This window comes from Fusarium vanettenii (assembly GCF_000151355.1).
Source record: "Fusarium vanettenii 77-13-4 chromosome 5 genomic scaffold NECHAsca_12_chr5_2_0, whole genome shotgun sequence".
NCBI classification, from domain to species: domain Eukaryota; kingdom Fungi; phylum Ascomycota; class Sordariomycetes; order Hypocreales; family Nectriaceae; genus Fusarium; species Fusarium vanettenii.
Window position 1 is genome coordinate 976,316 of NW_003315872.1, and position 26,175 is coordinate 1,002,490.

The window sequence follows — 26,175 nt, forward strand, 5'->3', positions numbered from 1 at the left end:
ACGCCGATAAGCCACACTCACAGCGCCGCAAGAGGGGAAAGGGAAGACCATTGTCGGGGTCTTGTCTAGGCTGTTCTTGGACGAAAGGTACCTCGCTTTACCTGAGACGCCGCATGACGGTACTTTGGTCAATTCATTCATGGCCTTGATCTTCATCTCCCTTGTCCCCCGTGTCAAACACCTCATCTCCCCAACAAAGCTCCATGTGAATCAATCAATCCTCACCGAGCATCGCGGGGCCTTATCGTAGCAGGTATCAGCCTATCGTCCATCACATGGACCGAGACCTCACCGCAACCGCCGCTGTCGAGCAAGCCGCCAAGGCACTCCCCGGGGCTCCGTCCGCTGAGCCAGAGCCTCAGAAGGTCAAGCGTCAAAGTACAGAGGCCGGGTTCCCACTGTAGCTCCTTTGTACCCAGCGTCCTCCAGGGTCCCCACGCATCGTGGAGGCCAGCCATACTCCGATAATCGGCCAATCACGTTTCCCAGATCACGCATTTGGGGTGTTGGAGCCTGGAGCCTTGCAGCGCTGCGATCCACCTCGCCCTGCGTGAGTTGAGGCTCGTGGACCAATCAACGTTGCCAGGGATGGGCCTTGATGGACTGGCTGTTTGACGTCGCTGGGTCACGTGCTGGAGGCAGAGCTCCAAGCTCAATGGAGGATGACTAAGCTCCTCCACGCGCTAGGTGACCTTAGCTTCTATTGTCGTCGTCGTCGTTGCTGGCGCCTGGCATCATCTCGAAGCAGCTCCATCTCTCAACGACGACCACACTCCATCTCCCCCGACGACGATCGCATACCAGCATCAGCGCGCATCCCTATATCTGCTCTATTCGTATTTACCCTCGCACAACCTCTCGACATAGCCAAAGCGCAAACATGGGTGACGCCGCTGTCGAAAACCCGGCAAACCAGGTCCTGCCTCACAAGAGGACCGCGCACTCGACCATCCCTACCATTGACAACTTTGAGGGCGTATCAACCGACGGCGGAGACGATTATGCGAACCTCAAGAAGCTTCAGAGGCAACTAGAGTATGGAACCCGGCAGTATGGATCATGGAGTGGTGGGGGCTGATTGTTTGTTCAGGTATATCCAGTTGCAAGAAGAGTACATCAAGGATGAGCAAAGGTAAGCAGATTGGGAACTCGAGTCATTTTGCTCCAGACATACTAACAACTCGCAGGAGTTTGAAGCGTGAGCTGGTGCGAGCTCAAGAAGAGATCAAGCGAATTCAGAGTGTGCCCCTCGTCATCGGCCAGTTTATGGAGGCTATTGACCAAAAGTATGTCTATCACCAGCTACATAGCATCCACAAGCTAATCATGTGCCTTCTCAAGTACTGGTATCGTCCAATCGAGCACCGGCTCCAACTATGTCGTCAGAATCCTCTCTACCCTCGACCGCGAAAAGCTCAAGGCTTCCTCCTCGGTCGCCCTCCACCGACACTCCAATGCCCTCGTCGACATTCTCCCTCCCGAGGCCGATTCCTCCATTGCCATGCTGGGCGCCGACGAGAAGCCCGATGTGACATATGCCGATGTCGGTGGTCTGGACATGCAGAAGCAGGAGATTCGTGAGGCTGTGGAGCTGCCCTTGACACACTTCGACCTCTACAAGCAGATTGGTATCGACCCTCCTCGAGGTGTGCTGCTGTACGGTCCTCCTGGTACCGGCAAGACCATGCTGGTAAAGGCTGTTGCCAACTCCACCACTGCCAACTTCATCCGCGTGGTGGGCTCCGAGTTTGTCCAGAAGTATCTCGGTGAAGGTCCACGAATGGTCCGTGATGTCTTCCGCATGGCCCGCGAGAACTCACCTGCCATCATTTTCATCGACGAGATCGATGCCATTGCTACCAAGCGTTTCGACGCCCAGACCGGTGCCGATCGAGAGGTGCAGCGTATTCTTCTCGAACTTCTCAATCAGATGGATGGTTTCGATCAGACCTCTAACGTCAAGGTCATCATGGCCACCAACCGAGCCGACACCCTCGATCCCGCTCTCCTCCGTCCCGGCCGTCTCGACCGAAAGATCGAATTCCCCTCCCTGCGCGACAGACGTGAGCGCCGTCTCATCTTCAGCACCATCGCCAGCAAGATGAGCCTCGCCCCCGAGGTCGACCTCGACTCCCTCATCGTCCGCAACGATCCCCTCTCTGGTGCCGTCATCGCCGCCATCATGCAGGAGGCCGGTCTGCGCGCCGTCCGCAAGAACCGCTACAACATCATCCAGAGCGATCTCGAGGACGCCTACTCGAGCCAGGTCAAGGGCACCAGCGACGAGAACAAGTTTGACTTTTACAAGTAAACAAATCACATGGTTTTCGCGCACATGTATGTCTCCTCAACTGTACAACATGCGTCTCATCTTCCGGGCCGGTGCTGGGAAACTACCGAGGGAAAAGCCAGAGGATGGGGCGGGCATAGGATTTCGAGGAGTAGGCTTGGAGGATAGAATAGGTTTAATCAACTTCCAGCGAGGCGGGAATGCCGCTGAATCTCGTCGTTTTGGCATAGAACTGTTGTGTTGGCTCAATGTGTCATGTCTCTTGCTTTTCATGGTACTACTCGGGGATCATGATTGAGAGGTCCACCCAGTAATTACTACCTAAAACCAGAGAATTAGGAAACTAGTAAATTGCCAACAGCATGTTGAGCTAGGACCAAATCAAGCATCGAGCCGAGATGAAATCAAGACTCTTGGGTATCATTCACCGGTATCAACAAAAGCAATATACAAAGACGGCCTCAACATAAACACAATGAAACACTTGATTTTCCTAAAAGGTACATCAACTCCCAACAAAACTGGTATCTAGAACAAAAAAAAATTTGCTTTCCCATTCCGTTACACCCTGTCTATATTTGCTGTAAGGTATCTATCTATGAACCGTTTCCCTTCATCAACCCAACCAAAATGAAACCCTTCACATACACAACCCATCCCATCAATCCCTTCCCATTCTGTTCCCGCAAATTCTCTGCGAGAGAATCAAGGCCAGAAAAACAGGTGCCGCTATCGTAATACACTGTGTCCCAAAACTCCCGCTTTTCTCACAAACTTTCGCTTGGTTTTGTTTTTCCCTTTCAACTGCCTGTCTATTTTGATTCGCCCCCTGTGGCGAGTCTGAACCATGAAGAAAAAGAAAGAAAAAAGGAATCGAGCAGCAAAGCAACGAACAACGCTTAAACTGGGGAATAAGTCCCGGCCAAGAAGATGAAAAGCCGGGAGAGAAACGCCGCGTAACCCTTTCAGAAGTAAAAGTACAGTCGCACGAGGCTCTTGCCTGGGTCGGCCGCTGGGGTATATCTTTCTTCCCTGTCTCGCGGAAAGGTGGACGCAGCGCGACCAGAGAAACCTCGTCGAACATTTGCAAACGCAACGCACAGAACAAAGATAGGCCCGTAGGCCTGGTGGCGACTACAGCTATTCGCTCAAGTCGCTGCTCGTCATCATCATTACCCATTAGCCATTACCATTACCATTACTCATGCGTCCTCCTCGTTATCTTGGTCCAAAGCTGACAGGAGACGCCAGGTTCAAAAATGTGAACCGGATGTACACCCGGCTCAGAATGATTGGTCAAGGAGGTGAGAGTAATAATGGTGAGGCTGTGGGAAACCTATAGCAAACCGAGGCCCTCAATAAGCGATGTGATATTGTGACATGCCAGGGATCGCCCAGGTCAAGGGGTTGGTCGGTCAAGCCAAGGACAAAAACGTATAGAGCATGCCCGTGGGCATGAGCTGCTTGCTCATTACGAGCTCAGAGTAACACCAACTTCAAACAGGAGGTGAACAAAGCGGCTGTGCAAGTCAAAGAATATGTCGGGGCGTCCGACAATCTCCGCCAGGCCACGGGCTTTGGGGGCCGAGGCACCAGGGCCACCTCCCATCCTTCGGGTGAACCCGCTGCCGCCTGTCAGAAAGCTGCTTCCGCCGCGATCAGGGCCACCAGCCGACTCGACAGCCGATTGCGGAGGTGCATAGCCACCCCCGTACATGTTGCTGCCGATTGGCGAGGCTTCTGCCGCCCGTTCGGCCTCAGCTTCAGCGAGCTGCTGGATCCATGTAGCCAGATCGCGGAAGGCCGTCGAAACCACAGCAAATGTCTTCATGGCAAGTCTTTCCCTATGAGTGCTCAGGGCCAGAAAGGCGTAGACCCGCTTGTGGCCGCGCGCGTGGACATCGGGAATCCGGAAGATATAGGCCGTCGTGTACCCGGCCAGGGCATCACCGAAAAAGATGGGGCCGCCCGTGACAGCCGAGCCGGCGCTCTGCGTCGTGACAAACGCCGGAGAAGTCGCCGATAGGGGTGACACGGGTGTGGCCGTAGCAGGAGCCCGGGGTAACGTTTCAAACGACAGAGTACGCAGACATGAAGCGCGGATGAGGGAGAAGGAGTCGGGTAGGACCGGATCGTGCGTCGAGGTATAGTCGACATAATGGACGTGGAAAGGAGTTCGGTCCGCTGTCGACGAATTGCCCGTACCGGCGCTACCGCTGGAGCGAGAGGTGTTCCGCGAACTGACCGAGGGAGTCGTCCTCATCCGCGCCCGGGGACCCTCATCCCGCTCGCCATCGGTATCACTAGACGGCTGGGAGTTGGGAGGCGACGCCTGGCCGCCGGCACCAAAAACCCGTTCCGCTGGAGCGCGTGTGCGCAGGGTCGGTCCGCGGGCGTTGTTGGCGAAATGGACGTTGTTTGATCCCCCCTGTTGCTTGGGCAGGGTCATGGCGCAGTTTTCGCAAGGACCTTGCTTCTTCGTAACCGTCTCGTCATAGGTTCTTCGGAAACTCGAATCGCGTCGGGGGTGTTGGGGCGGAACCGGCCGCGGGCTATCGGGGGGAGTATCGATTGCGGACTGAGTTGCGGCAGCGCCCGAGCTGGAGGTTCGCAGCAGCGCGGCTCTCTGCGCCTGGGCATCATGTTCAGAGGCCGGTGCCGATGCGCTCCGGGAGAGGTTGAGGTTTCTCAAGGCATCGTTGAGGGCGGCCGAGGAATGGGTCGTGGGTCCAGTCGCATGCGCGCTGGATCGGGGTCGGGTATCGGCAGAGTCTATGCCATCCTCGCAGCAGATGGTACATGGCGCCGGTAGGCCCTCAGTGACCATCAGAGGGGTCGGGCCATGGAGGTCGCAGTAGTGAGCAAGACATAGCTGGAAAGATGACATTAGCTGTTGTGTCTTGCGCATGTGTAACCGAGGCGAGTCGGCGCCGGTGCAGAGCAAGTGTCAAAGAAAAAGAGTGCGCAAGTGGCTAAAGGGGCAGTGATCACAGCAACAAAGAGATGGTTTTGGGGTGTGATTTCAGATCAGAGAGCATGACGTTATGGTGCTGTAGGTGTTGCAGGGATAGCCGTGTAAGGATAGAGTAGACGGAAAGGGTCTCAAAGGGGTTGTGGTGGGAGACATGGTATGGTATTATAGCTGGGCAGAGAAGAGGCAGAGATATCTCTTGTTTGTCCTTTTGCTTTGTCTTGTCTTGGTTGCCCTCTCTCGTCCTCATCTCGGCAACGGGCCGCTCTCGAGGTCATGGGGCTGGAAGTAGGGAAGTGAGGTGGCACTCGGTGAGTTGGGATTCCGAGGGGGAGGAACTTGATTGCTCGAGGCATCGACGGAGCCGGTTCAAGGGCAGGGCAGTCAGAGACTCAGAGTCGCGCGGTGAGGCGGTGTGGGCGTATGTGCATGTCTGGTGCGCCTGTGTATTGTTCGTGTCTGGGCAAGGGTGTGGGCACAAGTTTGCGCGTGGGATGGGATGGGATGGGATGCGACGGACGGATAGAGGGTGTGTGTGCGTGTCAGACAGCGGCGGCTCGGGGGCCATTAGGAGGCACGGCAGACGGGCCGTCGACGGGCAGGCAACCGGGGGTGCTTGAGGGTGTGACAAGAAAGGGAGGGTAAGGGGGGCAGAAGCAAGGGAAGCCGAGTGAAAAAAGGCCGATGTCAAGAAGCAACGTCGATGAGAGACAAGACATGGTTGCCCAGTGTAGGGGTGAAGCATGATATATGATACATGCCCATGGGTATGGTATGCTGGGAGTATCAAGATCTCGGAGTGTCTGGTCTGGGCCCAACAGGACGGTCGTGTTTGAGCAGGTGCAGAGAAACAAAGGCTGCGTCGCGATATGCTTGGCAGGGATGTTTTCTGGGAGCCAGTCGAACAGGGCATCGGACATCCAGCCATACATCCATCCATCCATGTTAAGGGCATGGCATGGCATGGCGTGTGATGTCCTCACCGAACCAGGGCGTCGGTCAAACAGCCCAAACAAGGGAACGTGGAGTGAAGAGAGTGCAGAGCGAGGAGCATGGAGGGTGCAACGTAGGACGTGGCAGGAATTGGCATGTGGGCAACAATAAGATGGTCATGATGGAAGGTTTGTGTTGTACACTTACAATGTATGTCATGACGTATCGCCTTGGTGATCGAATCGCAGCACCAGAACGAGCGCTTGGGATTATCGATTGGACGAGGATGCGAGATATGGAGGGGTATGTCTTATCGCACGGCGAGACACAGCACAGCACGCCGAGCTGTAAGCTGGAGCTGCGAAGACGGGCTCGGGCGACACGACGATGGGCAGCTGAAGTACTGTACCGTAGGTATGTAGGTATTGTCGGGGGAGAAGAGAGAGCACAGCAGGGGTAGGCGGAGGTCGAGGGAGGGCGCAGCAGTTACTAGTAGCTGTAGCTGTAGGGGTAGCTGCTTGCTGAAGATTCCCGGTGCTTCGATTGATTGATTGCTTGATTGCTTGCTTGCTTGCTGGCGCGGGCGTGGGCGTGGGCGCGGGGGCTGCTTATTTGTCCGGCTGCTGTTTGCTTGACCTGAGGTGACCTGCTTGCCCCGGGGTCTGGCCAGTCCGGGGAAGCTCGACCGTTATAGGTGGCACACAGCACGTGCGCCAAAGACACAGCGTGCGATTGCTCCAGGCAAGTCTTGACGGGACCGGGAGGGTCGAAGTGAGGGAATGTTATTAACAGAAACCGAATGAGCGCGGGGGATCCGGAGAAGAAAGAATCCACACGCAAGCAAGGCGCAAGAGAGGGGCAATTAAGAAATGAGCGAGAGAGGGGAAGCCCAGGAGGGGGAGGATGCTGGATGGTGGAAGAGGATTCGTTCCAGCGGAGAGGAAGTCGTCGGCGGCGGAAAGTCGCGGGTTACGGGGCGAGAGTTTGGAGGCGCGAGAGGATAAAAGAGAAGCTTCGGAGAATTAAGAGACCGTGAATGAGACTTTTTGGATTGCCCGGATGTTGGGATCAAGAGAGAAAGCTGACGGACGATTCGACGGAAACGACGGACGGGTCAAGGTTTGGGACCAAGGCCTTTCGAGATGCGGATGAAAAAGGGATGGGATGATGAGAGAAGATGAGATGGAAGATGGTGAGGAGAAAGAGGAGTCAAAGTAAGTTGGGAATTGATCTCTCCTTTCGTCAGTCCATCCCGTCGACGGTTCCTTTTTTTTTCCTTTTTGTTTTTTTTTTGGGAGAGAGGAGTTGTTTGCTTCTCGAGCAAGGAGTTTTTTTTTTAGTCTTCTCTCGTCTCGCGGGTCAAACTCGCGACGGATGCGCTGCGGGGGGTGGGCGTTTTTTAATATGGAAATGGAAGGGCCGCCGCCGCTGGCTCGTGAATGAACCTGTCCTGTCCTGTCCCGCGCCTGCGAAACCGTTTGGGCAAGGGACATTTGATCCGGACATGGGATGGGGATGGGGACATGGGGGAGAACGCATGCTTCCACGAGGTGGTGTTGGCGTTGGCGTTGGGTGTGGGATGGCGAGCATGGGATGGGATGGGATGCTGCAGTACCGGGAGGTCCCAGCGAGTTCCATCATCCATGCTCGTCCGCCGCCAGAACCAAGCAGAGGAAGAAAAAATAAAAAAGTGGGTGGACCGCGCTTCTCTTTTAGTGAGGGGACTGCGGCGCCGCCCAGTGGAAGTGGAGTCCCGCCGTCTTTTGGGCCGATGCGAATCGGGCTTGGGCTGGATTCTTAGCTTCTGGTCTAGGGTAATTCATTGCGGCACCCGGCACCGTCGAGAAACAAGACGCCAGCAACGGCCAAAACAATTAAACTGCCCCTGTGTGCTCGTGTATGATATTGATCGAGTTGGGCATCATTGAAGGCCAAGCATTAATATTTCTGGAAATGAAGGTGTGCAGGAACCTATATCGACAAGGACGAGACTACTATAGAAGGGCTGTGTGTGCTGCATGCATGGACCTCTCGATAGCATCAGCAACTAAATTGCTTACATCCCGTCATTGTGAGAGGAGGCTCAAGCAAGTCTTTCCCTCCATGGCCCACTAGCACATGTCGGTTTCTCCTTCAATGACGGATGGACTGCATCCTAGACAGGATAAATCCAATAACTTCACCGCAAGAAACGTTTCGAAAGGTCAACAATATGCCTCATAGACGGAAACGGAATCAGTCCGGTAACCGGCGGAAAGGCCCTGTAGGCCCGTCGACTTTCACATGAAGGTTTGTCAAACGCTCGCTCCACAGCGTGAAAGCAAGGAGAAAAGCTGCAAAACAGACAGAGCCCAAATCCGTCGTAATAGGGGTCCTCCGGTTGGATCCCGACCCCCGGCGCAGTGGGCTCTCCGTTGTCTTTGCTCCAGTGTCTGGCTCTTCCAACAAGTTTGCCAGCTTCTTCCCATCAAAATATCCATGCTCACCCTCTCTCCGAGGGTCGGCCACCACAGAAGCCACCAGGGGGGAGGATCAGAGTGGGACCTGTCTTGTCGCTAGCCCAGCCAGCCAGAGAGCCAGTCAGAGGACGAGACGGGACTGGAGGGCGTAGAGTCGCGGGCGGTTTTTTTCTAGTGTTGAGTCGCTAGCTCCGCCAAGACCGTGTGCCATGCTCTTGGTTGACACCGAGTGTCGACCAAGTTCCTACTGTGGGCTAGCGGAAGGGCTAGAAGCTCTGGGAACGTGTGAGCAAGAGAGGATCGAGTTAGGTAAGCGGGTGCATCGCCGAGGGGCAAATACAGAGTAATAGAAATCGGCGGCATGAACGAAACGAGGTGGGTTGGGGCAAGGCAAGGCAAGGCAAGGCGAGAGTCTGGAGCGCAACAGGCGAAGAAGAGAGGAGCTCCATCCAGCGGGCAGCTAGCTAGCCGTGAGGGGGGAGTCCCGATGCTGAGGCACTATGGAGACGGATGGAGGTCGGGACTCGTGGATAGTGGGATCCACTCGTCGCGTGCGCCGGTTGAAGACACGATGCCAGGGGTCCTGCGTGCGTGCAGTGGTGATTGATGTTGGTGATGGGCGGAGGTGGTGGGCATTGGATCCATCCATTCACGGAGCAGCGGTAGTTGGATGGATCCCATCCCCAATCGTCAACGTCCAGTGCTTACTCCCTTAGCACGCTGTATGGTTCCGTACCCGACGAGCTGTGTTGAAAAAGTACGGATCGTCGGATGAGAGCCGACGGACGACGGGGGAACCAAGAGAAAGGAGAAGGAGAGAAAGAAAGCCAAGTACTCTCCAATGGGTACTGTAACCTCGCAATCTTCTTTCTGTCCCTCTCTTGTTTTTCACGATGTGATCAAGAACCGAAACCCACCTATCACTAACGGCCTCTAGTCCAAATGTGTAGTTTACAATTGTCATGATGACCACAACATCTGCATCAAGGCCACCCCTCCCCTCGTCGCATTGACGATGCCCTCGTCTGTGCCACCCACAGGTTAAACACTTTTCCTTCACGACGGTTTCTGACGAGAGTATGACAATCTCCACCACTCACTGGGTTAAAAGGCCTGTTTGACCTGTAACTGCGACAAGCAATATGGGCTGAGTTGAATGACCGCTCCGGGCGCATACTAGCCACAAGTCCCTGCATAGACACAAGAGTTCAAAAAAGAAGCAAAAAAGATCGCAAGCTGGTCTCTTCTTCTTTCTCTCTTTCGGTTCCCGAACCAGTGGGCACTTTGTCCGCCGACGCGGATACGATACCTACCGAGCGGCGATGCTGGGATTGGGCGGGAATGGGGGAGGGATAGTCTATCCTGGGGTGGGTAGGCGCAAGAAATCGTCGGATCGACCACAAAAGGACCCCAAACCCGTGAGGAGCAAGGCCAGACAGGGCAGGGCAGGGGATTGGGGTCAAGCTTGTGACAGTCTTCCAGAAGACTTCGGCGAACAAGTGCCTACTGGAGACGAGTGGGTCAGGCGAGAGAGATCCATGGAGTGTCGAGTCTGTAGGGAGAGACTTTTTTGGCCCTTGGCTGGCTGGAAGGGTTTCATCCCAACTCCACCTTGACCAGGGCGTATGTTGCATGTTGCAAGGGGGGAATCAGCGATTGATTATTGATTGATTGACCAAGCTGTGTCATGTTTCTTTTTTCGGTCTCTTCAGCATGATGGCATTCCTTTTTTCGACTCCAATGTCGCATTGCTGGGGTTCTTCAACTGAGTCAAGAATTGACAGGTAACTTACGGCATTTCTTTTCTTGGGTAAAATAGCCCCAATGCCGTGGATCATTACAGACAAGGGGGGCCTTTTGCGACGGTGAGACCCAAAGAGTACGTGTTGGAGAATATTCACGAGGGTAGAAGCGCGGATAAGGTAGGTACCTATCCCTCGGCGTCACTTGATTAAGCGACGGACATTGCGGACGTCAAGATGAGCCCACGACACGGTCAACCCCTGGAGGGACAGACAGCAGTCAGGGCTGCAAAGACGAGGTCAAGGCGCTTGCATCTCCCGGGTCCCACGATCGCATCCTTGCAGCCCACGCGAGGTGTCGAAGCAAAAGGCGCAGCAGCAGCAGCAGCAGCAGCAGCTTCTCGATGGTTGGATGGAGGAACGGATGTTGGGCGTTGCGTTTCATGCCAGGGGTATTTCTCCTGCGCGCGCGCGCGCAACGCACGCACCGACCTCGTCGTACGGTCTGTCTTGTCTATGGAACTCGGCCTCGTGGCGGGATAAGGAAAATGTCAATGTTTCGTTCGACTGGGGCCCCGGAGAACTTGTGACAACCGACCGGATGTTTCCGTACTTGCTGTTGAGAAGACGGAGCGTCATTCCGCTCTCTTCCTGTCAGCGTTGATGCTCTGCTTGCCCAGGTAGGCAGGTTACGGAAGCAGGACACGGAAGACTGGTCCCGACGGATGCGTCCTTGTCTTGGCGATGAGGCAGAGCATTAGCAGCCAGCGCAGATCACCACTCTTCATGTCCAGCCCAGCCCAACCTAGGTCCTGCAAGTTGGCATCACCCGCATCTTCATCAAAGTCGCCGAGCTTTTTGTTCTTGTCAAATGGACTGTCATGTAGGCCCGACCAACCGATGGGCGCCGGTTCCGCGTTCTGGCAACCCCCCCTGTCAACCTCTCCAAACTTCCCAGGTTTGATAGACCAATCGCGCGTCGAGCGAATCGAGAACGTCTCCAATCTATCCGCAACTGTCCTCTCACAACTCCAGCTCCTTCGACACGAAACACTTTACCTCTTTGCATTTCAAACGTCATGCTCGACGAGACACTTGACGTCGGCTCGGTTCGGCTCGTCCCCCTTTCTGCACTCTTTTGAGACCTCTCACTCACTCGCGCATCTGAACCTGTCAGCTAAACACGCGCCCCCTGACGCCGTCCTTTGAGCCATGGCAACGCCGAGGGGTGCACCCGTCATCCATCATCTCGACTCCCGCCGTTCATTCATTCCCATCGGCTAGTCGCCCCGGCGATCGCTCTCCCTCTTGCTCACCGCTCTCCACGTCCTTGATCGTGCTCCCCACGTTTCCTCGTTATTTCTTTTTCCTATGTCTCGCTCACAAGCCACAGCAGCCATCCCTTCCACTTCTCCGGGAGTCCGGGGGTGTAATTGGAGTCCTGAAATGCTCACGAGGGAGATGGGAGAAAAAGCAAAGACGCGGTTTTGTCGTCTTCACGCCCCCACCGCGGCCGCGTGCCCGCACTTCACGCAAGGATAGGTTTCCCAAGACTCACTCTGTCGGTCCCGAGGCATGGAATCGCGCGCTATCCCGGCTGAACACGCCAATGGCGTTCCCATCCCTTGGTAACGATCGGTACAGCTCGTGAACTAGTCGGCGATGTTGATCCTCCAAGTGGAACATGGCGAACAAACATGACAAGTCGCTTTCCTTATCTGCACGGTGGATCGTCTTCGCAGGACTCAACCTTGTTTTTAAAAGCCTTGGGGGTCTTGCTTGGTGTCGCGCATTGCTTGTTCGCGTTGTCGTCTCTTCCCTCCACGGCGATCTCTTGGACCCCCAGCTGAAGCTGGCTATCGCGGTTCCAGCGGAGAGGAACTTGGTATGCCACCCTTGTCCAAAACTTATGACACGTCGTTCAGCAGTCTTGAAGAGCCGGAGAGTTCCAGATCATCGACGATGCAGCTGCAAGCTGAGGCCGCCAGTGACATGCGTCTCATCAAACTACGTAAAGTGTGATGCGGGTGCCGAATATCGCAATGTCATGGCTTTGTTCTCTCAAGCCTCATCCCACTACAGGCTCATATCAGCTTCCCCTTTGAGGTTCCGCTTTGGCCTCACAAGGGAATCCGCAGAAGAAAGCAATCGAGAGCCCTCGTATACGAGGCTGGGCTGGTCTTGCTGAGCTGAGAGATCGGCTTAAGGGACGTACTAGACCCTCGGCAGTTCCTCACTTTGCTATACATCACATCAAGGGGTTGATGGCCGCGATTCCAGAGCGAAGAGGTCTTACATGTTGGCAGAGTGATGCGGGTAGTGTCTTGGGAAAACATCCGTGCGCTTGTGAACTGCTCGCTTCCTTGACATCGTAGCTGAGCTCGTCGTGTGACTTGTTGACTTGAATGTCTTCTGACAGTCTCCTTGTGCTGGTTGGACTCTGGTGGACTTGCTTATGTGGCATCTCCCATTCCTTCTATCCCTCTCCATACTTCATGCTGCAGGGGGCAGCTGAAGTCTGTCCTCGGGTAAAATGGATCTTCTGGGCTGCCTGGATTCGTGCGCAGGGCGATAATTGCTGCTGCGAAAATTGCAACCCTACTGGTTACACAGAGTCGCTCGATCTTGAACTCTCAAGGAGTAATGGCGGGCCTCAAACAACAAGCCGAGGGTAGACCGATGGTTCAACATTGATCTGGACATGGTCTCAGATCCTGAACCTACCTGGAACCGACAGGGTAAACTTGACCCAGGCCACACAGTGGTGCCATGAAGCAGGGAGAAAAGCCCATTAACAGTTTGGTGGAGGCGACAATGATACAGTCTCGACAACTTTGTGAGATTGCTCAACCAAGAAAACTCTACTGTGGACGTAACTTCTGACTGCATAGATCGGTGCCTGCAAAAATCCATATATCGTGGCAGGCAGAACATGCAACTCGGAGGTCATCATAATCAGCCCTACCAGGCACTATCGCCAGCGGCATTGGTCGGATGTAACGTTGGTTGTCGATTAAGGTAAAGACGGCGCCAAACTGCCTAAACTATGCCAATGTTAGCTCGAATTCTTGTTCAAACTGCTGATGGCCTTGATTTGAGGTGTTTGGCATTTACCCGTCCAGCCGTCTTTGGGTCTATGCCCGTTCCTGATGCCAGTCAGACTGCTGCCTTTGGCTGGCGCCATTCCAGAGGGACCCATCCACATGGTCAGCTCTGACTGTCAGAGAGTGGGTGGTGATTGAAAACATGACGGATACTGTAGGCCAATACAGTGTAGTCGAATGTTGCAAAGTGTCTCTGGGTCGAATTTGGAAATGTCCGTGTAAAGATAACAAAGGTGCAAACGAAAGCACTTGCCCGTGTCCGATAACACGCCGAGCCTCAGATTGGCCACCTCCCCGGAAAGTCCTGTTGATCCGTGTGTCGGGTCCCGGCAGTTGAATGGTTTCCATTAATGCCGGTCGCCGATGAGTGTGGGTGGGCTCGCTCGCCCGGGTAGAGTGCAACACCGTACGATATGACCTTGAGGCCGCCCGCGAGGGAAGAGGCTCCTAAGAAAGAACCTGATGTTGGTTGATACTACATCTGTAACTACTTCCATCGTAGTTAAATGTGGACACAAATCTGGAAAAATGATGATCAATGTGCGAACCGCCGACTCAGTTGTTGACACGCTCAAGCTGCAGGCTTGTCCGTGGCAAAGCACCATCCAGCCAGGCTCATGTCGCAAGCCGCCGCCTCACTCTCGTCAGGCTGTTTCTTACAGGTCGACTTCAAGCTGAGGCCTCTGTGGGCCTGGGGACCCTGGTTCATGCCTCTGGCCAGGCTCTTCAACAGAGAGGTCAAGTCCGGACTTGGACCCCCTTGAGGCCTGAGATATCCGGCCTCGAACCACTCCCGAACCCGAAAGGCGATGTGTTTGTCAAGAAAGGCTCAAGTTTCCGTCCTGTAGCACCTCACCATCTTTGTTCTCTCCGAGACCATCTATGTCCTACAACAAGCGTCGTCACGGACATGTGTGCTCGTCCGTTTGAGGCCCCACCGTGGGAATCGCAGGGCGAACCAACTCTCCACCACATCGCTGATTCCCAGCCCCAGATGGCGGACTCAGTGGGCTTCTTAGCGGCTCACGGCTGCTCTCAGTGGCTGGTTTCTGGCCCCCAGCGGACTCTATCACCCCAGCCGGCCCCGCGGGATGCGCCTCGGCGGCGACTGGCCTGTGCTCACCAAATCGATTGGAGGCGGAGTCATGATACCGGTTCAGCCTTGTCAGATAGACAAGACGATAGTCGATATGGGAAGGGAGCCTTGGGGGATGGCTGGAGTCTGGACGACATGTCAGTGTTGGAGGTCATTGAGAAGGCTGGGCTGCTGGATAACCTTCCCGAGACAAAGATTCCAAGTCGACAAGAAACGCGAGAGGTATCAACAAATAAGTAGAGCGAAAAGCAAGTAGCCACGCAACGTCTCGTCGTTAAAGGTAGAAACCGTGCCAGCGGAGCGTTGCGCATGAATGGTGAGCCCGTCTCTTTGAATCTCACGCGGCCAGCCAGGCAGCAGCCAATAGAAGTCCCGGATTCACCTCAGAGGCGCCCCAACTCACCCAATGCGCCATTGTCCCGTGGCAGTGCATGAGGGACAAGGGGATATGTACAGTACCAACGGGCACGATGTGGATGTGGAGAGGCTGGCAGTCACTTTGTTGCTGTTGTTGAACAACCAGGCTGTCCGGATGACTCCCAGCTTTATTAGTACTTGCCAGGTTGAAGGCCGATCCAGGGTCGAGGTACAAATGCGGCTGCAGATGTACCACATAGAGGCTATCTGTTGGCAGGGCGTTTCAGGTATCTCGAACCAAGCTCCAAGTACCTACCCTTGTGAAGCCGTCAGACCCCGTCTTACCTTTCTGTACATCCACCTGTGTGCGCCATGGAGAGGTAGCAGGTCGCAGGTCGCAGGTAAGGCAGGCAGGCAGGTGCATGCGGCGTCGGAGACCACACGGAGCCATTGGCTGCCTGGAAAGTGAACTTCAAACAACCTTGGAGGTCCCTTCAAAAAGACCGTCTCCCTGTTGCCTCAGGGCGTCCCGCACTTCTTCTCTCCTTTCCCTCTTCTTACTTACCTTGCACTTCCATCCAGCAAGCATCACCTTTGAGACTCTGGCCGTTGTATCGATTGCCTGCCTATCGCCGTCCCAACAAGCCTTCTCCCACCGTTCTTGTCCCAATCCGGCCCCCTCGGTGTCTCTTGTACCTCTGTCGCCTCATCCTCGTCCTTGTCGCACGCGATCTCGGCTCTCCTCTACGTTCCGTTGTCTGTCTTATCCGCCATTCCATCCTCCAACCTCCACCTCTCCAGCTGCCTTCTCCCCACCCCCGCTCCGGCTTCCGCACCCGCCGCAACCGCCCCGTGTCGTCGCCTCAACAATCTTTCGTGCTCCCTTGATTTCCCGGCTATTGCTGCTTGCGTGCTTCGTTCTGCTAGTTAGCCGGCTCTTTCGAGCTCGAAACTTGCATATTGTAGCTTTATGTCAGAGCAAGCCAACCCCAATGCAATGATGGAGTTTGAATCTGCAGACCCAAGCTTCTCGGTCAGTTGGCTGCTCGGCCTACAGCCTTATCAGCATAAATCCACAAGCCCGTCCTGGGCGAAGCAGTACCAAACAGATGACCCCCATTTTCTCGTGAGCCGTCTTCTTGGCCTCATTCCCAGTCGCAAACCCCGCCGATCCAGAAAGCGGCGCAATCGCTCCAAGACTGTAAATCAATCCGCGGAGCCCACTCCAGAGGAAAGTGAGGAAAGTGACGACGAAGATGTGGACGCCTTTGGCATTGGAAAATTGTTTGGCGATGTTCCATACGATACTGCCGATGAAAGCGAGTCCGAATCGGAGGACAAGCCCGCAGAGGAGGAGACAGAACCTCCTATCTTGGCAGAGCCAGGTTTCCTGGACCTCTGCAGACAGATGGAGGAGCTCCTCGAAGAGATTGAGTAAGCCGGCGGCGAAACAGAAACTGCTTCAAGAATTTGTAACTGACTGTTCCCAAGGAAATCACAGCAACAAGAACTAGACGACGCCGACAACGAATCCATAGACGGCCTCGACCCCGAGCAGTGCGAAGATGAGTCGCCTTCACGACTTGAGTGGTTGCGACAGAAGGAGGTGGAAAAGGCCGAAAACAAGTATCTCGACCGACTTATGTCCTTGCCCGGCCTCGAAGATACCAAAGCCTTCTTCCTGCACGCAAAGGCCAAGGTCCAGGCCTCACAGAGGCGCGAAACCGACTTCAAGAAGGAGAACTTTGATGCTGTCTTCATGGGCAACGAAGGAACCGGCAAGACGATGCTCGCCCGCCTCTATGCCAAGTTCCTTGCTTCTCTTGGTGTTGTCAAGAAGGCAGGGTCAATCACTGGCATCAACCGATTCTCCGCCTACAGCATGTCCAAGACGTCAACTCTCAGCACCATTCACAGCACATGCAATGCGTGCGGCGGCTGTGTAAGCCAATTTCCCTTCCCACCCAAACCATGAAATACTGACTCAATTAGATTGCCATCATTGACCACGCTCATCTCATGGATAATGATGACTGCAACCTGTGGAACTTCTACGTTAGGTCACAAGATCTCCCTGGAAAGGTCGTCATTATCCTCGCTGGCAACGGACAATGGGGACTGTCGGACCAGCTGGGCTACAGTGCTGAGGTCTCAAATCACTTCCCTGTGCTGAAGCTGCCAAACTACACCCAGGAAGAACTCCAGGTCGTCTTCCACGGAATGATGCGCAAGTGGTTCAAGAACAAGATGGAGGTCGAAGGAGGATACGACGGCCTCTTTGTCAAGATTCTGATCCGCAGAATCACCCAAGGCATGAATGAGAAGACATTTGGCAACATTTGGCCTGTCAGAAAGGCATTCCTCGAAGCTTGCAGACGGCAGGTTGAACGCTTCCGCCAAGCTAGAAGGGACGGAAACTACCTGGAAGACTTCAAGATGACCAAAGAAGACCTTCTCGGTAACAAGCCTTCACTTGGTCCCGACAAGAGTCCTGCCTGGAAGGAGCTGCAGGAGCTTGTCGGACTGGATACCGTCAAGGAGGCCATCCTTTCGGTGGTGAGTCAGGTCAACCAGAACTACATTCGGGAGATGCGAGGTGATGATCCTTTGTTTGTCTCACCAAATCGAGTGTTCTTGGGTGCTCCTGGCACCGGAAAGACAACAGTCGCAAAGCTCTATGGTAGGCTCTTGGCAGATTTCGGTCTCCTCTCAAAGGGAGATGTCATTGTCAAGAGTCCAACTGACCTTCTGGATCGCTATATCGGAGGATCCGAAAACAACACTAAAGAGGCATTGCGTGAGGCCAAGGGCAATGTTCTGATCATTGACGATGCCCATATGCTCGACCCCGGTACGAGCAGCAGTGGTACAACCAAGAACGGCGACTTCCGGGGTGCCATCATCGACACCATCGTCGCCGAGGTGTCTGGAGCTCCTGGAGAGGATCGATGTGTCATTCTCTGTGGATACCCGGAGCAGATGAAGGAGATGTACGCCAACGCTAACCCCGGCCTGGCACGAAGATTCCCTCTGGACACAGCGTTCGAGTTTGAGAACTTTAGCGAGGAGACCCTTGGCAAGATCTTGGATCTGAAGATGACCAAGGAAAAGCTTGTGGCCACAGACAAGGCTCGCGAGGTTGCTATGGAGGTTCTGAAACGGGCCTCTGTGCGACCCAACTTTGGTAACGGTGGTGAGGTGGATAACCTCCTCTCCAAGGCCATCTTGGCTCGTCTACGCCGCGTAGCCAAGGAGAAGCCGGAGGAGGACGACCTGGACGCCCTTCCCCTCGAGCCTCAGGATTTCGATGCCGACTATGACCGTCTGTCACAAGCAGTCTCTAATACCAGGGCCCTCTTCGACGGCTTTGTCGGTTTCGAGGAGATCATCTCCAAATTCGAGTCATACCAGTACATGGTTCAGGGCATGCGACTGCGCAAGGTTGATCCACGGCCCTACGTGCCCTTCACGTACGTCTTCAAGGGACCACCAGGTACTGGTAAGACAACGACGGCGCGAAAGCTGGGCCAAATCTTCTATGATATGGGCCTGCTTTCAGCCCCCGACGTTGTAGATGTCTCGGCTTCACAGCTCATCGGCGAGTACTGCGGACAGACAGGACCCAAGACTCGCCGTCTTCTCGAGTCGGCTCTGGGCAAGGTGCTCTTTATTGACGAGGCGTACCGACTGGCAGGTAGCCGTGGATCCTTCGCCGAGGAGGCCGTGAGCGAGTTGGTGGACGCCGTGACGAAGCCGCAGTTTGCCCGCAAGCTGATCATCGTCCTGGCCGGATACGAGGAGGACATGGATCGTCTCCTTCGCAGCAACCAGGGCATCAAGAGTCGATTCGCAACTGAGCTCACCTTCCGACCTCTTCGAGCCGAGCAGTGCATTGAGCAGCTTCGCGCGGTTGTTGGAAAGGTTGGCATCACGATCCAGCAGACACCAGAGATGGATACCATCACACGGACATCTCTGTTCTCTCTCCTTCAGCGTCTCAGTAATGACAAGGGCTGGGCTAGCGGCCGCAGTGTCGAGACTCTGGGAGAGCGGCTGATTGGGCACATCTTCAAGGAATGCGCAATGAAGGGTTACACTGGCAAGGAACTGAGCGTCTCTGGACGGGAGCTGGTGACGATCCTGGGGCAGACATCAGGCGTACCGTACGCGGGCGTCAAGATGAGAGGCGGGCAGATCCCGATGGGAGCCAAGGTGATGACGCTGAAAGACCTAGAGAAATCTGATTAAGGGCGTTTTATGAAAAGAGCGGTTTTAGGAGCGAGATTGGGTTTCTTTTTTTTCTTGAGAGATACGCATACGACGGACGGTTTTATTATGATCTAGGAGCATGCATCAAGAGCTGCGAGTTATGATGGATGGATGGATGGATGAGCATGAGAGTTGGGCGGAGTTTTGGAGTTTCGTCCGCACTCCTCTCGATAATTTGAATAATTTCAGCGGTAGCGAGACTTTTATGATATCAATGACTTTTTATATTTATATTGATGAATGCGGTCCATGGTGAGTAACTATCTCGTCTCTGTAGGACAGTTGAGTTGACGAAACTCATACCTATCGTACAGCTTGGCTGGGGTATAGTAATGAGATGTTGGGGAATGTATAGTCAGAGTAACAGACATGTTTGACTCCGACCAAAGTGATGCTGATGGCTTATTCATGGTCGAGCGTAACGCTCTCTCTTAAGCGGCTCGGCCCATGACCCTGAGTACTACTCGGTGTGCCCCTCCCAGGACTATCATCCTTGTCCGTTTTGGACGTCTTGGATGCTCTGATCTCAATAGCGATAGAAGTCCTCCTCTGCCGCTTTAAGCCATTGCTCAGGGGAGGAGGGGTTGTCGTGGATGTAGATGAAGTTCGGCTCGACCTGCTTTGACTCCGGGAAGTTCGTGAGCGAGGGAGTTCCTCGACGTTGATCGAAGTTCCTGGACCAGGGGTGATCTCTTCAACTTTAACAGCTGGAGATATGTCTACACCTGGTCGAGTAGGAGCGGCGGTGCCACGGCCCTCATCTAAAAGACTTTGCGCCCATGCTTCGCGGAAGACGGCACCTAGACTGACGGCAACTTCACGAGCAACGCTGTTTCCAACGACACGGTACTGATCAGGAGGAGAGCCGAGTATGACCTCGTGATCGCGGAAGCCCTGAGCGCGCCGGGCCTCCATGATGGTGAGAACCCGGTCCTCCTGCCAGTGCAGTGTACGACCGTTCTTGGCATCGCTGGGGCTTTGACTTGTTACGACGGTCTCGATGAGACGATCGGGACGCTGGCGACCGTAGGCGTTGGACCAGGGGTTGGAGCGGCTCAGGGAGCTGGCCGAGTCGGCGGGGAAGACGAGGCGCTCGGCCGGGGTGAGGACGCCCGTGCCGGCCTTTTTGCGGTCCGGGCCGTACCAGGCCTGGGCAAAGTTCATGCCGTAGGGACGCGTGGGTATAAGCTTAATTTTGTTGCGGAGCCCTCTCGTCGCACCGAGGGAGATGCGATGATCTGGGAAGGGGATGCATATGTCGGGTTTGGAGTCGTAGACGGGGGGAAGATCAGCGGTTGCAGCCTGGGCAGACACAAAGTCGAACGGGGTGGCTGAGGGTATTATACGTTCAGCCATGGGTTCACCAGTGGGTAGGTTACCCAGGCCGAAAGAGTTGGTATGAGGAGGGTGAGCATGAGTTGGATTAGGTCGACGAGGAAGACGATGACCAGGGGCAGCAAAGGCGAGAAAGACTCTGGCACGACGCTGAGGAGAACCACAAGCCGAAGCGTCAAGAAAGAAGAAGTGAGTCTGGTATCCGAGACCTACTATGGCGCAGATCAACTGGCTAAAGACGTCCTGGTCGCGGTTCGACTTGCGCTGCACGATGCCGGGGACGTTCTCCAGAAGACCGTACCTCGGACGGTACAGGTCGATGAAGGAGCCAAAAGCAGCGACGAGGGACTGGTTCTTGCGCTGGGTTATCGTGGTCTTGTCGTTTGTGAGGAGTGAGAAGCCTGGACAGGGGCTGCCGCCAGAGATGAAGTCGACATCACCGACCAGAGGGACATTGTTGGCGAACTCTCCTTGGATGGCTAATCGCTGGAGCTCGTCGATAGAGCCGAGAAAGGGGGAAACGGCCCCGGGACCTGCCGTGTTGGCCATGTATGTGTGCATAGCCTTTTCGTTAAAGTCATTTGCCCATCGCATCTCAATGCCACCTCCGTCTTCAAGTCCGCGTCCAAAGTTTCCACCGCCGCAGAAGAGATCCAGACCCCGCAGTCGTTGAATGGGTTCAGATGGGTCGAATCCTTGTTTGAGCGTAGTAGGAAACGTTTCGAGAGGAACACATGTCCGAGTTCCAGCGCCTTCGTCGTAGACCTCCTGATGTGTGATATAAAAGAAGCCTCCCACTCCGTTTCGATCATAAGGTGCAGTAATCTTTTGCCCAGCCTTGAAAAATCGCACGAAACATGGTTCCAGAATGCGACGTCTTTTCACCTCGACCAGGTTCTCACTATACACCAACTCGTTCGGTCGAGCATTCGGTGCTTTGGGATCAACTTGCCCCCTCCTTAGCAACTGTCGGAACCTGTAGATGTCACTGTAATCCTCCTCGTACGAGGCCACAAACTCGCATGGCTCAGAACGACCGCTGTGCTTGTCTAGGATGACAAGCCGTGTCTCTCCAGGTTCAAACTCTGGAGCCTTGGGGGCCGTTGTTGTGTGAGAACAATAGAGGTGGTCGTTCTCTAAAGTAATCCACTTGCGCTCAGCGCATATATACGTTTGACGACAGAAGAACTCGGCGGTTGTGGCCGATGTTCCTCCAAACTCGACATTGTGCACGCCCAAAACCTCGCTCTCGCGGATTTTTCTTGTTTCGCCACAAGAGCAGTGGTCTGAGAGGAACAGCTCGTTGTTCCACGGATACTTCATCAGGCCGCACAAGGTGTCAACAGGTCTGTAGTACCAGATAACATCAAAGGATCGACGGCCACGCTTATCCGTGTGTACTCGCTGAACCAGTGCTAACCAGCGATCAACGTCGTGAAACCCATGTGCGATATCACGTCGCCACATGGTGCCCGACTCTTCATCATCTCGCTCCGTCGAAATGGTGTCTCCCGGCTGTATGTCACGAATCTGCTGCGTCTCAGCTGTCGATATGTCCTTCGCGGTAGTGTGAAGCGGCGCAGGGAGTTCAAGATGGCGCTTCCGAATCAGTTGATTGCGTATGGCTTTCGTCTTGTCGCTCAAGGGCATGGCCTCGAGGCGGTCGCCAAAGGGGAGGTGAGAGAAGCAGTCGTACATGTACTGCGTGACAATCGTGGGCGGACTGTCTTTGTTCTGGTTGTTGTTCTTTGTGTCTGTAGGCGTCTGGTCCTCAGTTTGCCCGTCAAGACTACTCTCAGTTGGCGACTCGTTTTCAACTTGAGACTTTCTCTTCCTCCTCTGGTGACCATTCTTCTTCTCCTCTGGTGGAAACTTCTGATACTGTCTGAACTCCCAGATCTCAGCCCACAGACTGTGCTTATACGTCTTGCTGGCTCCCAGCACACCGATGGCCTCTTTATGAAGAAACCCCAAGTTGGCCACGACAGCTGTTCGAAAGTCGTCACTTGGGAATCGCTTCCTCCATGCGACAAAAACGGGCGCCTTGCCATGTGTCTTGGCTAGCCAGCTGCTAAACGTCGCACGGAAGTGAAAGATTGTCACGTCGAGACGACTCTCGCCCATCACCTTAAGATAGTCGACGAAATGCTTGGCCAGGTCCGCCACCCACAGAAACGGGTTGAAGAAGCGCTGGTATTCTTTGGCTGGACGGTTCAAACGGTAGTAGACCTCGCGTGCCGAGTTGAAGGTTGACTGAAGCCAGATCTTGTCGCGGACCGTGTGCTTGGACAGAGTACCGTAGTTGTCAATAGGGAGCGCAGCAATGCGTACTCGACGCACGAAGAAGGCTTTATCGCCAACGCTGAGCCTTCCATCAAAAAAGAAGCCGCCAAAGCCCATCTTGGTATCGAGATTGTGCAAAGAGCACATCTCTTCGGGATATTTGGGACGATCGCAATAGATGGCAAAATCGTCAAGCTGAAACTCGACAAAGTCATCGATATCCTGGCCGGCCTGTTTTGCAGCCTCGAAGAGAGTATCGAAAGCTATGCGCTCTCTGACAATCGGCACATCAGGCTCGAATGGTTCGTAGCATGACCGCGGTATGAGGAGCAAACTCTCCGGAAGCTCGACTCTCACTGTCTTGCTGAGTGGCTGTGGCTTGCTGGGCAGCTGTATATCTGGCGTTTCTGAGTCTTCCGCTTTGACCTCTATGAGCTCTTCGAGTGGAGGTTTCGTCTCATCAACGGCTGGAGCAACGTCTTCATCTTCGACATCTGGCTCAAGGGCTTGGAGCAGCTCATCATCGATACCATCGAAGAGGCCACCCTCAGGGCTTGGATAATAGTTTGGCGGACTTTCCGGTAAAGGACCCGGCAAGAGATCGATATCCTCCAGCGGGGTCATGCGCTCCTCTTGTTCCAGCTCGCCAAACTTGGTCCATACCGCAGGCGCGTCTTCAGGGAGAGCAACCGGAGGTTCTTGATGGCCAAAGGCGTTTCCAAAGACATGATCGAATGAGTGCCTTTGTCCCAGAGGTGAGTGCCAGTCAATGTCGTGGGTATCCAACACTGGATGAATGTCTAACCCGTCATCTCCCAGGTCTAACGGCTGATGTAACGTTAGAGCCATGTCGTCTTGTAAAGGGGCAAGGGTCTCACCGGCATATTGAAGTGTGAAGCTCATGCTATCGCATATACATGGCTGTCTGTGGATGCTGAAATGAAATGACTGTGTAGGAGGAAGGTGTTTGCAAGCGACGAGAAAATCTAGCTCAACCTGAAAGTGGCTTGTATATAAAACTCGACACGCGCTTTGATAAGGAGAGGGAAGCAGTTGCTCGTCTTCTCTCAGCCCGAACCTTTTCTGATCTCAATAACGCCAGTAAAATGAGTTGCGATGCTTAGACAAAGATGTCAATTCCCTCGAGATTGGCACGCAAGAGCAAGCAATTTTCGACAATATTTGTCCTTGACACGCGCTTGGCACTTGCGGCGCGTAGATCGCGGTAGCCACAACAACACCTCTTCTCTTTGTAATGACCAAAAGAAACCAGGGTCTATAGTGAGAATAATGAAATGTTCCACGACTCTGAAGAATGAAGAAAATGAATTTGAGGCCGTAATTTGAGTCGCGTTTCTTCGAGGCGAGGCGAGCTGAGGATGTAAAAGACGTGAGGATTTTGGTTGCAGGGGACGTGCCATAGAAAAATATTGGGTCCTAAGCCCATTGAGTTCTGTGGAGGCCCTAAAGAGGTTTAGCGCAATCAAGGTCTCTAGCTGTTTTTAGTCATGGTTCAAGGCAGCAAGCAACCACCATCGCATCTATCGCCTCTTCATGAGAGAGGATCTGATATCACATAGCATCACATCTTCTCAGGTTTGTGCCAATTGAAAGGAGCAAAGCCATTCTATTACAGCTTTTCATGATGTAACTCAAACATATGCACCGGCCGTTATCTCTAGTGGTATCTTCCATGTCCCAGAACTCCTTACAATGCAAATCATGATAAGCCAATAACTTATACCTCTTAACGACGTCGTCGGAATCTGCTGTTGTATCCTGGTCCGCCCTTGGCACCGTGATTCTTTAGCTTCAGGCGCTGGAAGTTTGCATGAGCTAGCTCATTGACCTTTCGAGCAGCCTTCTTCACCGTGCCCTCCTTCTTAGCCGCAGGCTTCTTCTTGGGCTTCTCCAAATCAAATTCGCTATCGTCGTCGGCGGCCTGCGTCTCAGGAACGAAATCATCGTTCTCCACATCACTTCCAGGACCCTCGCCCAAGTTGGCTGGTCTCTGCGTTCGGATCGGGCGCATCTTGACCAGTCTCGTCGTTCGCTTCTGGCCCTTCTTCTTGTATGTTCGCATGGGTTGGCCATCGCGACCAACTTGATCCTCCGTTGGGCTGTCGTACATGCCCTCATCATCGAATCCGCCAAGAGGCAGTTGGCGTGTTTGGGTGTCTGCAACGAGCACATCGTCCTTCGGCTTGGGCGGGAACAGAGTTTTCGGCTTCGGTTCGCCCGACTCTTCATTTTCCATCTCTCTCAATGCGTCCAACTCGTCATCCAAGTTCTCCTCCTCCACCTTTCGAAGGCTGGCAACAATCTCGCTTAGCCCCCTTGTGAAAGGCTTGCGTGGCAACCGCAGGGGCGCTGGGGCATCAAAGTCGTCGTTCTCGTCGAGGACCGGAAGGGAATTGCGCTTCAGGAAAGCCGGTGTGTCAAACTGAAGCTTCGAGACTGATGAGGGTGTGACAGCGTCCACGTTTCCATCACGGTTCTTCAGGGGCGTCATGAAGTGGTTCAACCTTTGTCGCTTGCTAGACGACATAGGTGTCCGACCAAGCTTGTCGCTGGCCTCTTCGTCCATTGGGGTTGATCGCTTAGTCGGGGTCGCATCGACCCTGTTTCCGGTTCCTGTCTTGGTTGCAGAACCTGACTTTGTTGGTGTTCCTAGCTCTTTCTCCACCAGCAGATCAAATAGTCCAAGGACACGCCCATCTCGCTGAGGTGTTGGGCCTACCGAGGTAACCGACGCTGGACTGAACAGTTTCCGTGAAATGGCAGGTGTGTTCATGAGATCTTCATCGTGGTCCTGGATCCTGTTCTTCGCCGGAGTCTCGATGTTCTTGGTGCGCTTGGTAGGTGTCTCTGCGGGAAGGGTATCTGGCTTGCGCTTCCTTGGCTGCGAGGCGTCCTTGGCGGATGGCGGCAACTTGCCTGAGAGGATGTCGCGGAGCTTGTTGTATTGCTTGTATTTCAAAGCTGTTGAATCGTCAGTGCCATGCTCTGACTTTCTGCTCATGTTTCGTACCGATTTCCTGGTTCGCTTTGATGTCGCCCCTTCCTGGCTTCTTGCCCTTGTGCGCCTTTGCCCAGCTAGTCTCCCACGTCTTGAGGTCGACACGCAGCTGCTGCGATTGAGCTTCGTATTCGGCTTTTGTCTGTTCATCCATCGCGATTCGATTGTGGTTTGTGTATGTGTGGAAGAAAAGGTGAAAGTATGAAGAGGGAGAGGGGGGAGGTATGTGGGTAGTTATGGTGGATTATCGCGGTATGGCGTAAACGCGTGTTGACGCGAACCACTCAACACGAAAATGACAGGGGTAGGCGGGTTTA

At 54.3% G+C, this 26,175-nt stretch overlaps 5 protein-coding genes across 5 annotated transcripts; 2 read left to right on the forward strand and 3 right to left on the reverse strand.

Moving 5' to 3' along the window:
* Positions 1-784: 784 nt before the first annotated feature.
* Positions 785-2,516, forward strand: NECHADRAFT_60858 (uncharacterized protein). The gene is made up of 4 exons (XM_003047976.1): positions 785-1,035; positions 1,091-1,132; positions 1,188-1,286; positions 1,342-2,516. The coding sequence occupies exons 1-4, from the start codon at positions 881-883 to the stop codon at positions 2,309-2,311; spliced, it is 1,266 nt and encodes a 421-aa protein (XP_003048022.1). The 5' UTR covers positions 785-880; the 3' UTR covers positions 2,312-2,516.
* Positions 2,517-3,761: 1,245 nt separating this feature from the next.
* On the reverse strand, positions 3,762-5,198 carry NECHADRAFT_40367 (uncharacterized protein; the record flags this gene model as incomplete). The annotated part of the gene is made up of 1 exon (XM_003048184.1): positions 3,762-5,198. One exon carries the CDS (start codon positions 5,196-5,198, stop codon positions 3,762-3,764), a length of 1,437 nt encoding a protein of 478 aa, XP_003048230.1.
* Positions 5,199-15,952: 10,754 nt separating this feature from the next.
* Positions 15,953-19,200, forward strand: NECHADRAFT_93384 (uncharacterized protein; the record flags this gene model as incomplete). The annotated part of the gene is made up of 3 exons (XM_003047977.1): positions 15,953-16,386; positions 16,444-16,894; positions 16,945-19,200. The coding sequence occupies 3 exons, from the start codon at positions 15,953-15,955 to the stop codon at positions 19,198-19,200; spliced, it is 3,141 nt and encodes a 1,046-aa protein (XP_003048023.1).
* A 423-nt stretch (positions 19,201-19,623) lies between these two features.
* DMT2101 (uncharacterized protein) lies at positions 19,624-23,688 on the reverse strand (the record flags this gene model as incomplete). Its single annotated transcript, XM_003048185.1, has 1 exon — positions 19,624-23,688. The coding sequence occupies one exon, from the start codon at positions 23,686-23,688 to the stop codon at positions 19,624-19,626; it is 4,065 nt and encodes a 1,354-aa protein (XP_003048231.1).
* An 898-nt stretch (positions 23,689-24,586) lies between these two features.
* Positions 24,587-26,012, reverse strand: NECHADRAFT_80133 (uncharacterized protein; the record flags this gene model as incomplete). Its single annotated transcript, XM_003048186.1, has 2 exons — positions 24,587-25,821; positions 25,871-26,012. The coding sequence occupies 2 exons, from the start codon at positions 26,010-26,012 to the stop codon at positions 24,587-24,589; spliced, it is 1,377 nt and encodes a 458-aa protein (XP_003048232.1).
* Between the last annotated feature and the right edge of the window lie 163 nt (positions 26,013-26,175).

Bases quoted from the DNA above. Each gene is read 5' to 3' on its own strand.
- NECHADRAFT_60858 (XM_003047976.1), top strand. From the start codon at position 881: ATGGGTGACGCCGCTGTCGAAAACCCGGCAAACCAGGTCCTGCCTCAC. The intron at 1,036-1,090 runs GTATGGAACCCG...TTGTTTGTTCAG, and splicing joins AAGCTTCAGAGGCAACTAGA to GTATATCCAGTTGCAAGAAG. The intron at 1,133-1,187 runs GTAAGCAGATTG...AACAACTCGCAG, and splicing joins TACATCAAGGATGAGCAAAG to GAGTTTGAAGCGTGAGCTGG.